General features: G+C 49.9%; 1 protein-coding gene across 2 annotated transcripts; it reads right to left on the minus strand.

The window, feature by feature from the left end:
• Nucleotides 1–594: 594 nt before the first annotated feature.
• Nucleotides 595–14,199, minus strand: MFSD13A (major facilitator superfamily domain containing 13A). 2 transcript variants are annotated; one of them, XM_066323665.1, is made up of 9 exons: nt 14,094–14,199; nt 8,102–8,370; nt 7,571–7,650; nt 6,307–6,756; nt 5,352–5,469; nt 4,286–4,382; nt 3,368–3,539; nt 2,622–2,815; nt 595–2,407 (listed from the first exon to the last, which is right to left on the minus strand). In XM_066323665.1, exons 2-9 carry the CDS (start codon nt 8,264–8,266, stop codon nt 2,154–2,156), a joined length of 1,530 nt encoding a protein of 509 aa, XP_066179762.1. In that variant the 5' UTR covers nt 8,267–8,370; nt 14,094–14,199; the 3' UTR covers nt 595–2,153. The 2 variants fall into 2 exon arrangements, with proteins under 2 accessions (XP_066179762.1, XP_066179763.1); XM_066323666.1 differs by having other exon boundaries at nt 13,990–14,156.
• Nucleotides 14,200–15,163: the final 964 nt, after the last annotated feature.

The raw sequence follows: 15,163 nt of genomic DNA on the forward strand, positions 1-15,163 counted from the left end.
GTAACTTGTGTTCTCTTCCCTGTGCAGAATTGTTGCTGGGCAGATTCTGCAAGGAGACACTATCTTTGGTCCAGGATTGCATTCCTGGCCTTGCTTTTGTGGGAGGAGATTCTTGGGCTGCAGCCATGGTGTCTAAATGTACTCTCTATGCGTTATCCCTGAGACTTCTGTCACTGCAGAGATGAAAGGCTGGAACAGGGTAGCCTGGACTGAGCAAGGGTGATGCCACTGCTCTTGTGAGAAGAGCTGGTGCCAGCCCAGGTGTTTGCAGTGAGTACAGCTGAGCTCACCAAGTGGGCCCAGGGAAGGTGGCACAGTGCCCAGTGCTGACTGTTCCTATGATTGTCCCCAGCAGCCACTGGTGTAAGAACAGGACAGACCTAACTGAGGCCTTCCAAAGCAGCAGGGGTAAGTGATGCCTCCCTTCAAAGGCAAGTGATCCACTCTGCCTCCTGCAAAAACAGCCAAGCCTCAGTGCAGTTCTGTGGAGAAGCAGCTGTCCCCTTGTCTCCACCCAGCTACAGCTGTGTCTCCACACCACTACATCCATCTGTCCAGGTTGGAGTTACTGGCTAGAATAAAATCAGCAGGCAATTCAGAAAAAGATCATCTTTAATTTATGAAATGGCAAATCATTCTCAAACGTGGTCAGAAGTTCCACAAATAACTTATGATTGAACTATTAAGAATTACAGCAGCCTCATTGCAGGAATGTCTTGGTCCAAGACAGAAGGCAGCCATGTCCTGAGGCAAGATGGCAGGTTGGCGGGCTGAGACCCCAGAGGGAACCTGGCACTAAACAAAGAACATCCCTCAACGTGCAACAGCTTCCAAACACTGCCTGCCAAGCCCCCCTCCTGCAGCAGGTAGGCACAGGCTTTGGCACATCCTTTCTCCCTACCCCCAAACACATCACATGGACTGAGGAGTCCCTTCCTTGCCTCAGGGACCCCCTTGGTGATTACTTGTCCATCTGCTCCCAGCCAATACTAGGGAGACGCAAGCACCTGCTCTCCTTGGATCCCTGGCTCAGCAGCCAGGTGAACTGATCTGACTCGGGCACTGTTTCAAATGCAGAGGAGCTGAGGTGTCTGCACCTCCCCACAGGGGCAAAATCCCAACCCTGTAACTGCCCAGTCCTGTGTCAGGCTCCAAAGAGGAAATGAAGGCACAAAAGCAAGACCTGGTGTCTCCTCCAGGCTGTGCTCTCCTGCAAGAGGGGAGGGTGCCAGGCTGCCTCACTGGGTCACCTGGGATTGCCATGGGCAAGGAGGCACTTCCAGTGTCTGGATGAGGGGTTGGTTCCCTGACCTTGCCCAGGATGGGAGGGGACTCACGGTACAGCTGCGTGACAGCACTGAGTAGAAGGGGCTGTGGAGTGCAGAGGAGGGATAAACACATGCAATGAAATGCCCAGTGACATGATACAGCTCATGGCTCTGAACTCAATTCAAGCCCAACACCTTTGCCAGGCCAGCAACAACTCTCTCTACAAGGCCACAGAAGAGGGAACCTCAGCATAAAACAGCACACCCAGCAGATCCTGGCTGTGCAGGATATTGTCCTGGGAACAACAAATGCTTAAGAGTGGGTTTGGTCCAAGAACCGCAGCAGTGCAAATGGGAGGGTTGTACCAGTTACTGGGAAAGGCCTTCAAGGTCCTCTCATCCTTGCTCCTGTTTGGCAATCATTCCCTTGGTCACTTGGTCCCTCAGGAGCTTCCTACTCCACTCCCCAAGACTGCAAGGCTCTAGTAAGGAAGGATTCCCTGTGCAGTCTCCTCCTGCACAGCTGGAGAGGCTGTGGCACCCTAGAGCCATGCCCAGCACAGAGAAGTGCATTGGGGATGTGTTTCTTTCAAATACCTGCAACCCAGCACCTCTTTGCTGGAATGAGCAGCTCTCTGCTCCCTGGGATAGACTGGGGTAAAATGTTCTTGGCTCCTGAGATGAAGTGATCTCAGGCTCCTCACATGCTGAACCTCTCTGCCTTCTCCAGTGACCATCACCTGGAATGAGTAAACGTTGGCACTGCAGCGTTTCACAGCTGAACCGTGAACATCAGGCTCTCTCAGCCCACCATCCCTGCCCTTTGTTTTGCCTGCCCTCCAGCACCAGCCTGGAACCAGCAGCATCCTGGGGGCTCAGGCACCCTTAGATAGTTTTGACCTCTGATGCTTGGCCTTGCGTCAGGCTCTGCCGCTGAGCCTTCACCATCTGCAGCCGCCTCCCGTGCAGGCTGAACTGTGACCAGCTGAAGAGCTGCAGCAGGGCGCATGTGATGGGCACAAAGACGAGGAGGTAAAAGCAGCCCTGGCGAAGAGTTGGCTCCAAGGCCGCAGCAGACTCCAGCTTTGGCTGGGCACTCACCACGTTGTTCAGGGGATTGCGCTGGAAGATGTCATAGCCTGGTGTCAAAGAAGAATTTGTGAGAATGCGGCAGTAGGGATGGACCTTTGTCCATTCTCTTTGAGTGACCAGCCGTGGAGATGCAGAGACCAGGCACAGGTTAGCAACTGAAGAGCCCTCTGCACCCACCCAGGGCGCAGCACAAGGTGCCAGACACTGAATTCACAGGTCTGCCCTGTCCCGCTCCAGCGCTTTCCCCAGGAGCATCCTCACCTGTGTACGCACAGAGCAGCCAGGTGCCGATCAGAGGGGCAAAGGTCTGGCCTGGCTTGGTGACCAGAGCCACCATCCCGAAGAGAAGGGCTGAGGCTGCCTGCTTCCTACGGTTCAGGACTAGATCCTCGTCCACCAAGTCAGTGACCACCAGGTTGAGTAACTTACAGGTCCCTTCTGTGAACACACGGTTGCTGCAGAACAACAAAGCACTGAATAGGGCTATCAAGAAATGACAGGAAAATGTGACAGATCAGAAAAAATGGCAAGGGTGAAAAAGGTTTCCACGCAGTTGAAACAAGAATTTCAGAAGCCCTGGTTACAGGAGAGGAACACCACTATCAATAAGGCTTTGTACCACGCAGTGACACCTTAGATCAGTTCTGACCTGTGACCCACACAGACAGGCCTAGGGACAGGACACACCAGGCCTGCGGCACACAGGCACCTGCAGCACACACCGAGGGCTGCGGAGGAGGAGAGAAGCTCTCAGCAGCTGGCAAAGGCAGGTGCCGGCTGCCGCCAGCCCTGCTGGTCTGTGACCTGAACATCACTGCCTCCCTCACTCTGCAGCAAGACAGTCTGTGGATTCTGCAGTGACCTGTCCCACATGCTGTCAGAGCCGGAAACCACATGGCTTACGTATGAACCTGCCCCCTGCTTTCCACTCCTCTTCTTAAAACAGGGACAATTCATTTTGTTTCCCAGGAGGCAGAGGGCAGGAGAAATGACTGCTGCTTGCCTACCTGGCAATGAAGATGCAGAGCAGATACACCTGATCAGGTCCTGCCAGGAGCATGACAACACTCAGAGCCAGCTTCAGGAAGAAGAGTCCTCGCACCACAGCGTAAACCCCACAGCGGCGGCAGAGTGACAGGAAGTAGAGGTTGTTGAGATGGGGAGCAATGTAGGAAACACCTGAGTAGAGACAGAGGCACAAACAGCTTGATGGAGTTTCACTTTCCACCATTCCCTGGTGGTAGATCAGACATGATACTGACAAAGACAGCAAGGTTGGCTATTGCCAGCAGGACAATACAGAGTAGCCCTCCTGCATATACAGAAGGCTATAGCAGATTTATTCCATGGCTTTGTGGCACAGCACACACTTTCCTACAGAGGGAGACCTTCTTCCATCAACCTCCTGGACACGAAGGAAGAAAAGACTTGCCCAGTGTCATGCAGAAGCTGCAACTCAGCCTTGGAGCAGAAATGAGAGAGACAGGACTGCCTGACCAGATCTGGCCTGCACAAAACCCTCCCAGGGTAACTCTAGGACCAACGCCCACATATCTGTGGCAGCATGGAAATAGTCCATATGCTGCAGAAGGAACAAAATTCATGGCTGTGTTCTCTGCTGCATCCTAGTGCTCAGAGCATTCTAACACAGCCTCTAGTGCTCAGAGCAATACCTCTCTGGAGTCTGGTGTCCAGCACACCAGGCTTGTCCTTACTAGAAAAGGCTCCAAGTTATTTTTGTGCCCAGGAAGGACAACTCATAGGTCCCACGGAAACGTGGGGTACATGCATGTGTGAATCTTACAGCCCAGAGTCCTGCATGTGAGCACACCTCTCCCCCAGATGGAGTTTGGGAAGAGCAAACCCAGACTTGGACCAGGTCCCATGTAACTTGGCTGCTCCCTCCAGTCCCACCTGCAACTCACCAAGCAGGAAGGATCCAGTAGAGACAGAGATCTGGTCTGACAGCAGGTGCTCCAGGAACAGAGGGAAGAAGTTGCTGTTAAAATGGCAGTGAAAAACCTGTGAAGGCAGCATGCAGACGAGCTGGTCAGCAGGAATAGCAGTGAGAAAGAACAGAAAAAGCTAACAGCTCTCTGAGGTCTGTTGTCTTAGGAGCCCCATGCCAAAGGATCATGCAGGATAGGCCTGAAATACTTCAGCAGAGCAAGACCTTGGCTACGGCATTTCCAACACTGCTGGCTGAGACTGCAGAGCTGCAATGCCATCAGCCATGCCCACTGTGTGCCCGAAGTCAGCCCCACTGCCTGGCTGTACAGCACAATGCTGCTGGGGAAGACAGGGCCAGCAGGTGACAGCAGTTGACCAAGAGGCTTTCCGGGAGACAGCGGCATGGCAGGAGGGAAGAGGCAGCGGGCAGGAGCACATTGGTAAGGCAGTGAGGCTTGAACACAAAGATGCAGACCAGCATCAAGAGCCTGCCTGAGGGGAACTGAGGGATCCCCAGGGAGCCATGACTGCAGCACACAAAGCTGGGCAGGCTGCCGGCATTTGGTAGTCATCACTGAAGAGATGAAGAAACAGAAGTGGTAAAAGCCAGCTGGGAGATGGATCCAGCTGGACAGCGAGAACAGTGATGTGAGCCTCAGGAAAACGGAAAGGGAAAGGGAGACTGTGCTGACAGCCATGCCAGCAAACAGCACTCGTGAAGTCATCCCCTCTGTGAGCCAGGCCCTGTGCTTCTGCACCCCATATGGGCTGCGCAGAGCTCAGTCAGTGCCCATCAGCCTATGCTGCAGAGAGAGGAAGGAGCACCCCACAGCTTGCTCAGGAAGTATCCTTAGTCACAAGCAGGGAGAGTGGCTACCAGCTGCTGAATCAGCCAGCATGTGCAGGAGGCTCCAAGAGCAAGTGGGTGCTGGAAACACTTCTGCCCTTCCTGGGGAACTCACATACTGGTGAATCACCCATCTCAAACAGCCAGAGCCAGTGCTCATCCTCCAAACTGCAGTATGTCACTTCTGCGCCTACCTGGATGAGATTCATGCAGACAAACCAGAGGAAGTTGCGATGCCGGGAGAGCTGCTGGAGATACTCTGCCAGGGTGATCCTCTTCTCCTGGGGGACGGAGAGTTTCTCAATGTACAGCCTAAAGGAAAAGGAGGGATAAAAAGCAACCATGAATCCCTCACACCGAGACAGTCCCCAGCTCTCCCCGTGTCTGTCTCTCAGCTCTCATCCCAACCTTTTGTCTTCCTGGACCAATGAAAATTGTGGAGTCTACAACAATGATTGCTTATTGCTAGTAAGAAGCACAGGCAACAGGTCTCCCAAAGAATATGTGTTGTCTTACAGAAAAGAATCACATTTCTGTCCAGAAATGCATTCTCCTCTTATCAACCATTCTACTATACATATGTTCATCTTCCAGGTCCCTGCAGTTAGCTTACCTGGCAGATCTCAGCAGGATCTGCTGCTACTACAGCATAATGCTGGCAGCTCATAACAAGGGATGACAAGTGTGGCAGCCTGAGGAAGGAGCTGAACAGGGAAAATCAGCTTGGAGTGGCCTACCAACAGCCCAGCCACTAACAGGGAGAGACATTCACTTGTGCAACTGTGTAGGGCATGGGCAGCAACGTGGTGTCTCACGCTCAAGCAGGAATGCTTTCATAAGCTGCTTCTGACATTTTGCCACACATGGGCCTCACTGGGTGCTCTAGAGTGAACTCATTTCATGTTCCAAACACTGGATGGCCAAACTGCAGGTTAGGCCTCTGCCTCCAGTTTGGGCTAGGGCTGACACAAGACAGTTTTGTTCTATTTTCAGAGGAGCCAGTGTGACAGCTGATCCTGAAAACTGTACCAACAGACAAGAACCAGAGATAATTAACAAATTTTGCCTCATCCAGGATCTTCTCACACATTTAGTTTGCTGCACATCTATGCCAAGTCTTTGTCCCTGCTGAGAATTCGTGACCCTTACTCTTTCAGGGTTGATTCCTGGTCCCATTTCACTTTCCCATCAGCCTGAAACCGCTGGCGGAGCAGCTGCGTGGACAGGGTGAAACCAACAACGGAGCAAAGGGCCAGCAGGACACAAAATATGCGAAAGGAAAAGAAGTCCTCCTTGTTCCACACTGCATAGGACATGAAGACAGACAGGGAGCCTATGGCACTGAAGAGGGAGCAGTAGAAGTTGAGGCTAGTTCTGTCTTTTGCTGAAACAGCCAGGTCTGCAAGCAAGGCATTGTGATGGAGGTCAACCATGGTGAGAAAGCTGTCGTACATGCAAAGGCAAAGGAGGAACTGCAAACCAGGATGAGCCCAAGCAACCCAGAAAGCCAGGAAAGAAATGGCAAAGAGGGGGCCGTTGTGGCTTAGTGCTCTGAGCCTCTTCAGAACTACTTCAGGGGAGGAAATCTCTGCTCCTGCCCTGCAAACAGAAGAAAAAAAATATTTTAGGCACTTGGACAAAACCCTGTGTGATCACATATACATCCTCTCTAAGGAAGTCATCTAAGTGCCATAGACACAAATACAGCTTTTGCTTAAGTAACAACCAACCACATCAGATACTGTCTCAGCTAATAGTAAATACTCTGACAATATGGGTTTAAGAAGGCCAAACGGAAAAGGGATTTTTTTTTTCTCCAGAGCATTTCTCTTCCTGACGGTGCTGTACTGTCTGCACTTTGCACAATGTAAATGATTTTCATGAGTTTTTACTAGTTGCAGGAAGCCACACCATGACTTCCATTAAAATGTTGATGTAAATACATGAGAAATGCTAATGGTGAGCAATACAGAGCTGTCTTGCCTCAGCTCCCATCCTACAGAGTTTGGGAACAACTGGTCTGAGGCATTCCATGTGGAAATAACTGTACTTTTCCCCCTTGTGCCTCCCAAACCATGTACAGACACTCTCTAACACCCTATTAAGAGGCTTGCTCCTAGAGCAGGGGCTTGAGATTTTAGATGCCCATATTTTAGGTTCTGCATCACTCACGACTGTTAGGGTTAGGGTCATATCCACCCAATAGGTGTGTGTGACTTTCTCTATACAGTAAAGTACTCAAACAACATTTATGAGCACTGAACTTCAAAGATGCCATGAAAAGGAGGTATTTAAGAGTTCCATGCCCAATAAGCCATTCCCATGCTATCATTTTAAAGCTGCCAATTTGACATCATCGTCCCCAGAGACTAAACAACTTGCCAGACTCTTCTGGAAGCAGAACTTCACTTACTGCTGTGTGCTAAGGAACACTCGGTCACTCAGCCAGCCAAACAGAGGGTCATTGAGGCTGTTCCAGATCAGAAACACTGTCTAGGAAAGAAAACAGGACAGTGAAACAAACCACAGGACAGGTCCGTTCTGTCACCAAAGCAAGCAGTGCTGAGCTGGCATAATGAGCCACCAGCAGGACTTACAACTGGCAGCACACCTCCCCTGTCCCATCACTGCTGTATGATGCTCCTGTTTGGGGTAACTGGCAGTAAGGCCAGTGGTTTTCACTGCCTGTGAAACACCGTGATGCCCCCAGAGGAAAGGCAGCCTTAAGAACTAAATCTCTGCATTTTCTGTCCCAGCTTGTTCTATTTTTATATAAGTGGGAAAAAGTGAAAAGCCTAAGTTAGCACTTTGAAGGCTCCCTTGCTCCCTCTCCTAAAGGGAACACTGCTGTTATAATAACAGTTTTCACATTTATAGCAAGGAGCAGTCTTGGTTTCAGAGTTTCTTACTTAAAAAGCACAGAAGCTGATGGAAAAAAACTAACCTCTCCTATCCAAAAGGACAGTTTGTCAATCTTGTACACAGAGACGAAGGTGTCCACATAGTACAGGAGGAACACGTTGTGCAAAATGGAAACAAAGAGTGACAGAGACCCATAGATCACTGCAGTGGGCAAATGGAAAAGACAAGCCAGCAGTCGCAGCCCCATGTTGGTGCAGTCAGTGGTCAGCTCCTTTGATCACCTCCATTTCAGGTGAGATGTCTTCTCCCAACACCTACTACATCTTTGTTGGGGCCAATCCATTATTGCTCCTGCAGGAGAGAAAAATAAATAAAATAGAATGAAAACAGATTCATTTTCTTAAATGAAGTAAAAGGTGAGTCAAGTTAATTGGTAAATCTTTGTCTGCAGAGATCAGAATTCATATTGTTTTGAGGAGCTGCTACAAAGTGGATTGGAGGGGATTTAAGAGACTAAAAGCTGTCTGCTGCACTAAAGCTGTTTCATTAAGCTGAAGCCAGGCTGTGTGCTCCTGGGGTACGACTGTCTCATCCTGAGCAGCCTGCCCTGTCCTTTACCCAGTAATGTTCTTTGTTATCCAGTAAGAAGACAATTAATCCAGCTCTTTAAAGGCAAGGTCACAGGAGGAATCAAGCTAGATAGCTGCAAACAACAAAGCAACCTTCAGAAAACACACCTAGTCACTGGTATTTTTAGGTACTAATGTAATTTTTTACCCAAATAAAAATCACAACAGCTGTGATGTAATTTCACATGTGCACAGTGCTTTCCCCAGGCAGTTATAGCTGACAGCACCTGGGCTGGCTCAGACAGGAGTTATTTATGGTGAGCAGTGCTGCTGCTTTGTGGCACGAAGAGACACGACCAGAACAAGCCTGCAGCAAGCACGCTGCCATCATGCAATGAAAGTGACCTTAGCAGTTGTCCAGCTTGTCTTGGAATGGCCTAAATCTTATGATCATAGTCTGAAATAAAGATGCTTTGGCTGAACAGCAATATACACAGAAATAAAACATGTAGACACAGCAACCTTAGACCAGAACAAGCCATTGTATGTTCACAAGGGGCTGAGTGTGAGAGGAAGACTCCTTACACCTGCACTGAAGGAGCTCATGGCCAGGAGGTGGGGCCAGAAATGTTCTCTAGTGCTTTTCAGGCTGAGCTCTCTCTCATGCTAATGTTGCTACAGATCCAAGGCAAAATACAAGGCACTTATGTTGAGACATAAGTACAAGTCAGCTCCTCCAGCCCATGCCATCATGAGAAGCCCTGTTCACAGCACACACACAAGAAGGGTGACAACAAAGCTGTCATCATGGGACTGTCAAAAGCAAGATAAAGGGCTGTGTGTCACTCCTGTTTCAGCCCTTCAGGGTCTGCACTCACCCAACTCAGACACATCATGGAGGCTTTGAAACGTGGGATAAGACTGAACACATAATAAATAGGAACCTATGCACCACACCAGCCTCTTGGGCTTGCAACAGCAGCTGCAGCAAGGCCAAGCAGGAAATCAAGAAGAAGAATAAATGTCTGGGTATGAAGCCTGATGAAACGCCAGTCCCATTCAGCACTTCCCTGAAGCCATGAATCTGACCACTTCTAGGCAAGATTAGAAAAGCAAAAAGCAAAAATAACCATCTGCTCTGCCTAGGCCAAGGAATTCCTCATAACTAGTTCAGAAGAAGCATTTGTTCCAATCAATTACATCACTAGATTGAAACTGCACCTCGGTTCCACTCCAAAGCACTAGACCTCAACTAGATCCAACTGCAGAGCCCTTGTGGAGCTCAGACACCATTCTGCATCCCTGCCAGGCCAAACCCCGTGGCCAGAAAAAAAGGAAGACACTGCTTGGAAGGGAATTCAGCCAGACAATGAACCTTTATAGACATAATTAAAGACAGACAAGCGTCAAGGGGAAATTTCATTTTGTATGGCCAAGAATTGGAAAGGAATTATGATGTGTAAAGACAAAGGTTAAGAAGAAGGGAGAGTTAAGACAATTGTCACAGAGGTAAGTCCTCTGTGTCTCACAAAAGCCTTCTGTGGAAGGCTAATTGAAGAGCAGATGAAGACACCAGAGTGCTGGGCTCCCTCATGGAACTGTCAGGACACAAGAACTGGGAACACTCACTGTAACTAACAGGAAGTCAGCTTAAAGCACAAAAAATATTTCTTTACTTGGCAGGTAGTAGACACCTGACATTCACTACCAAAGGATATTGGAGAGCTGGGCAGCAGGTTCAAAGGATTAGACAAATTCGTGGAAAACAGCTGTATGCAAACAACTACTAAAGGGAACAAGGCAGGGAAATCCTCTCTAGCCACCCCAAGCCAGCTGTGCAGGCTGGGGGTGGACAAGTGGAAAGGCCACAAATGGTGCCCAGACTCATGTGCTCTCCCCCTAAACAAAATCTCCTGCTTCCACTGTAGGGCAGGATATGGGGAGAAGAGACAAACCAACAGTGTGACTCACTAGAGTGATTCTTATCCTGGGCTTGCCTTTGCTATCCAAAACCTGTGTGAAAGCAGAGCCTGCTCAAACCTTGGTTTTAGTGCTGCACTTCATGCTGTCTTCATCCAAAAAGTGCTTCACTGAGCACATGTTACACAAACCACAGCTGTTGAAGTTTCCAGAAACACCTCATTTTGTCACATAAATGCTACAGCTCTGTTCAAAGAGGGTAAAATTCCACTTCCTTTCTTTCTGCTCCCTCATCACTCCCTCACAGATGTGCAACCTCTCCAGCCAGCTGATATTTGCAAGTGATGTCACTTTTGCTAGGATAGCCATTAGGTCATTTGATAGATATTTTTCCCTCCTCATCTGCAAATGTGCAGTTAAAAAGAAACAAACCAGAGTTGTCTGTAGAAAGCAGATTTTACTTCTACACACAAAGCACTGTGTTATTGCCACAGTGGTATTTTCATAACCTTTTCCTTGGGATGGAGAATTACCCATGGAGTATGTCAGAACTTTTCAACATGAGGCTGTAAGAAGTGATGGGAAAAGGAGCTACAGGAGGGAATAGCTATCATTCATTCACACTGAACCTTTAACACAATCATAAAGCAACAAACTCATAAATTAAAAAGCAATGAGTCTTTATTTGAGAAACTTCCTCCTTCGCATTTGACATCTGGCTCCTGCCAGTGACGTCCACAGATCTTATCTTCCTGAGGAGGATGTTGGAATACCGGCTACCCGGAAAGAACTGCTTTTGTTTTAGAGTGCTGGCACACAGCTGTGTCTGGAACACACCACAGCTTGGGGCTCACACATCTGCTCTCACTTCCTAGCCAGCTCACAGCTGGATTCATGAGTCCTGGTGTCTCATGGTGATTCGGCAATGCTCTGGCCTTCCAACAAGGCTGAGCTCCAGCCTTCCACAGCTGAAGCCACTTGTACTGAGCCAGCAGCAGAGCCATACATGTGAATCTTGGCTCAAGCCAGCCTTTTAAGCAGGGCCAGATGATTTTTATGTGCTGAAGTTGCCACTCAGCAACTAAAACAGCCATCTGCAGACCTGACTGCAGTATCAGGATGACTGTCGTATTCGTTCTCCCCTGTGTGGGTAATGCAGGCTGGAATATCCCAAATAATACCTCAGGATATGTCTGTGCTTGCTTGAGCTGCCAGTACACTGCCTCTGCTGTGTATTCTGGGTTTGGAGGGGCTTACTAACAGAAGGCCAAATACACCAGCTCTGTATCTCTACAACTGCTACACAATAAATCCCCCCAGCAGCTGGAAAAACCACTTGTGAAGAAACCCTATTTATAGACATTTGTCACAGCCAGACAGGGCTGGGCTGCCCCATTCACAGGGAAGCTGAGCTGGAGCTGTACCTGCAAAAGAGCTGATGCCCTGTGACCTGTCCCAGCAAAATGCCGGGTGCTGGGCACATCAATTCCTCCCAGAGCCTGCAATTAACAGTCATGGATGTCTTTGTCTGGTCAGAGTTATCCACCAGTGATGAGCCCATTTTGGGAGCACAGACCAGGTTCTGCACACTCCTTCCCTCTCACACATGGCACCCCAGGACACCTCCACAACAATAAGACATCTCAGAGGGTCCTCACCCCACAATGCTACCTGGATTGTGGCAGAACTCTGTCAGTAAAATGAGAAATCCCTCCACAGAGTTATTTGAATGAATGATAGCCCCCACTTAAACAAAAAAGACTTCTCAAAATCCTGTTTCTCTCCCAGAAAAGCTCCTTCCTAGATATACACTTTACAAAATTTAGGCTCCTCTGACTAAACTCTCATCATTTTAGAGATGAATTATAGCTCCAAGGCTCTCAGTTTCTCCAATCCATACTTCTCCTGAAACCCTCCTAACACCCTCGGATAATCCCTTAGTAACAAGGACTCTTGAGGGAACACTAAACACAGTCCTGTGTGAAACATGAGCAAACACCCCAGCAACAGGCTCCCAGCAGCCTGGCATCTGATGGGTGAAGCAATGAAACCTTTGAAACCCCCTGGATCAGGTATTGAAACAGGACTGGAAGAAGTTGTAAGGGCATTTCCCAGTACTGTTTACCAATTCAACAATCACTGACGACTGTGCATCATGAGGTTAAGTAATACCCTTCTTATTACAAACAATCATGTGCTTCCATCATTCCTGCTGAGCTCATACACGCAAACACAACTGCCACATTGACAATTAACACCTTGAACCAGCTGGTGGCTTCTATGGAGCTGTGCTCCAGCTGAGCAATCTTGTTCAATCAGATCTCATTCCGTAACAGTTATCTCTATATTGACAAAGCCTGTGTGCCTATCTCAAGATCTCATAGCCTTGGAGCTTGGCAAGGCTTTCACCTTAACAAAATGCAACATCCCATGTCTAAAGAACTCATTGTTTTACAGTGTACAGAAAGTGTGTTAGATGTACTAAAAAACTTGTTTCTAATTATTTGCTTTCAATATAAGTGCTAATCCTGTAGTGGACCTCACAGCACATTGCCAGGCAACTCTGGCCTCAAATTACAAAACTACAAGTAAATTTGAAATCATCATTGAAAACAAGCCCCAAGAGTTGGTCCAAAGGAGCTACAAGGAGGGATCACTGCACACATACTGCCCATTCTTTGTTAAGACTTAACAGGAAACTCCAGGTGAGAAGCAACTTCCACCACTCTGCCAAGTGCAGCCACCAGGAGTTTCTGCTACACATCTTCCCGGGAACGGGGACCCTCTTCACCTATGCAAACCTCCCAAAGCCACCGTCCCTCTGCAGGGCCCCAGCTGCAGCCACAAGGCCACACGCCACTGACTGGGCCACCAGCTGCCGCTGCTGACGCGCCACGTGCAGGACAGGAGCACGGGGAGCCGGGGACGCCTGCGGAGTCAGGGTGGACATGGGGACATGCCCAGGTAGCGCTGCCATCCCCTGTGCCCACCCGCAGGGACCCTCCACGCTGAGGGGAGGCCTGGCAGCCCTGCTGGAGGACGGGGAGGCCGGAGGCATTGCTGTCTTTCCCTAACGGGTTCTCCAGAGGCATCGCCATCCTTCCCTGGTGGGCTCTCCCGCGGGCTCCATGGCGGCGGGTTGAAGCCTGCCAGGGGAGGGGAAGGCGTAACGGGGACATCGGAGACCCGCAGCACGCTCCGGGAGAAGAGGGCAATGCCAGAGCCGCCTCTCCTTGCCCCGAGGCAGGCACACGACACACACCGGCTCCAGGACTGAACCCCCTGCCCACAGGCACCAGGGACAGTGGTGACACCAGGCGGCGACAGCACCCCTCGGCCCAAACTGGGATCATCCGCGATAATAAAGCGAGGCAGCCACCAGGGCTCTACCACTACAGGGAAGGGGGAACCCCCTACCACGCAAAGGCGCTGCCACTAGGATGTAGCGTCTCTCCCACCCTGCCCGAAGCACCTTACTGACCGGACGAGGGGTCCATCACCCCACCACATTACAGGCAGGGAGACAAACCAGGGGCCAGCGATGAGGCGGGAGAAATACCCGCCCGCCGCCTCGGCGCCTCCTACCTCCGTCCGGTACCAGCGCTCCCCCGCCGCTCCGCCGTCGCACGGCGCGGCCGCGCATACGCGCCCTCCCAGCCCCACCCCCGCGGCCATTTTGCGTCCTGGCAAGTGAAGCCACCGGCACCTCCCGGCAAGCATCGCGTGTGAGGGCACCCGCTATTTGCATATCCCCGCCCCCAGCCGCCATGGTCCGTCCGCCCGTCGCCATGGGAACGCGGCCTGGCCGGGAACGCCAGCGCCCGGACTCAGGGAATCGTGGAATCATCAGTATCGCACGAGATCTTCAAGTTTTTCCAGCCCACCCGCCAGCCCAGCGCCACCACTGTTTCCCCTAAGCCACTAAACCATATCACCCAGTGTCAGATCCAGAGGCCACTTGAAAACTGCCAGCGACGGCAACTCCACCACCTGGGCAACCAATTCCAATGCCTGATCATTTGAACAGTGAAAAAAAAATCTGGTATTTAATCTGAATGTCCACTATCCCAGCTTGAGGCCATTTCCTCCACCTCTCTCACTGTAGGCACAGTAGAAGGGACCAGCTTCTGCCCCATCACAATCTCCTGTCAGGGTTTGTAAAGAGCAATGACGTCCCCTCTGAGCCTCCTCTTCTCCAAAGAGCATGTGCCAAGCTGCAGAATGATGTAGTGAAAAACTGCTTGGGCAGGTGGAGCCGTAATACAGCAAATATCCTGTCTCTGGTTTTAGTAATCAGCGACTTATGTTTCTCTACCATGATTAATTTCTATTCATCCTGAGTATTTCAGAAAATAGGCACTATCATTGTCCATTATAATTTAAGATCTGTATGTGACCCTTTCTCTCAAAGAAGCAACTCCTATGTTCAGCATATGCATCACCTTCTGTCTCTCACTGCAACAGTTGCTTCCATTCAGCTGTTCTCAAATTTCACCAGGGGAAATTTCACCACGAAAAATTGAGGCAAAAGCCAATTGCTATGTACAGAAAGGTATTATTGCACCCTATTACTTTCCAATGTTTTTGCACATTAGACTGACTAGTAGCTTCTTAAGCAGGTCATTTTTATAAATTCCTAGAAGCCAGACAACTAA

This window comes from Sylvia atricapilla, chromosome 8, assembly GCF_009819655.1.
Source record: "Sylvia atricapilla isolate bSylAtr1 chromosome 8, bSylAtr1.pri, whole genome shotgun sequence".
In the NCBI taxonomy this organism is placed as follows: Eukaryota; Metazoa; Chordata; class Aves; order Passeriformes; family Sylviidae; genus Sylvia; species Sylvia atricapilla.

What these genes read in the sequence shown, in the direction of transcription:
- MFSD13A (XM_066323665.1), bottom strand. Translation starts at nt 8,266, where the DNA reads ATGGGGCTGCGACTGCTGGCTTGTCTTTTCCATTTGCCCACTGCAGTG. An exon ending in CAGGAATCAACCCTGAAAGA is followed by an intron (nt 5,470 to 6,306) that starts GTAAGGGTCACG and finishes CTTTTCCTTTAG; the next exon opens with GCTGTACATTGAGAAACTCT. An exon ending in CTCTGCATCTTCATTGCCAG is followed by an intron (nt 2,816 to 3,367) that starts GTAGGCAAGCAG and finishes GTTGTTCTGCAG; the next exon opens with CAACCGTGTGTTCACAGAAG.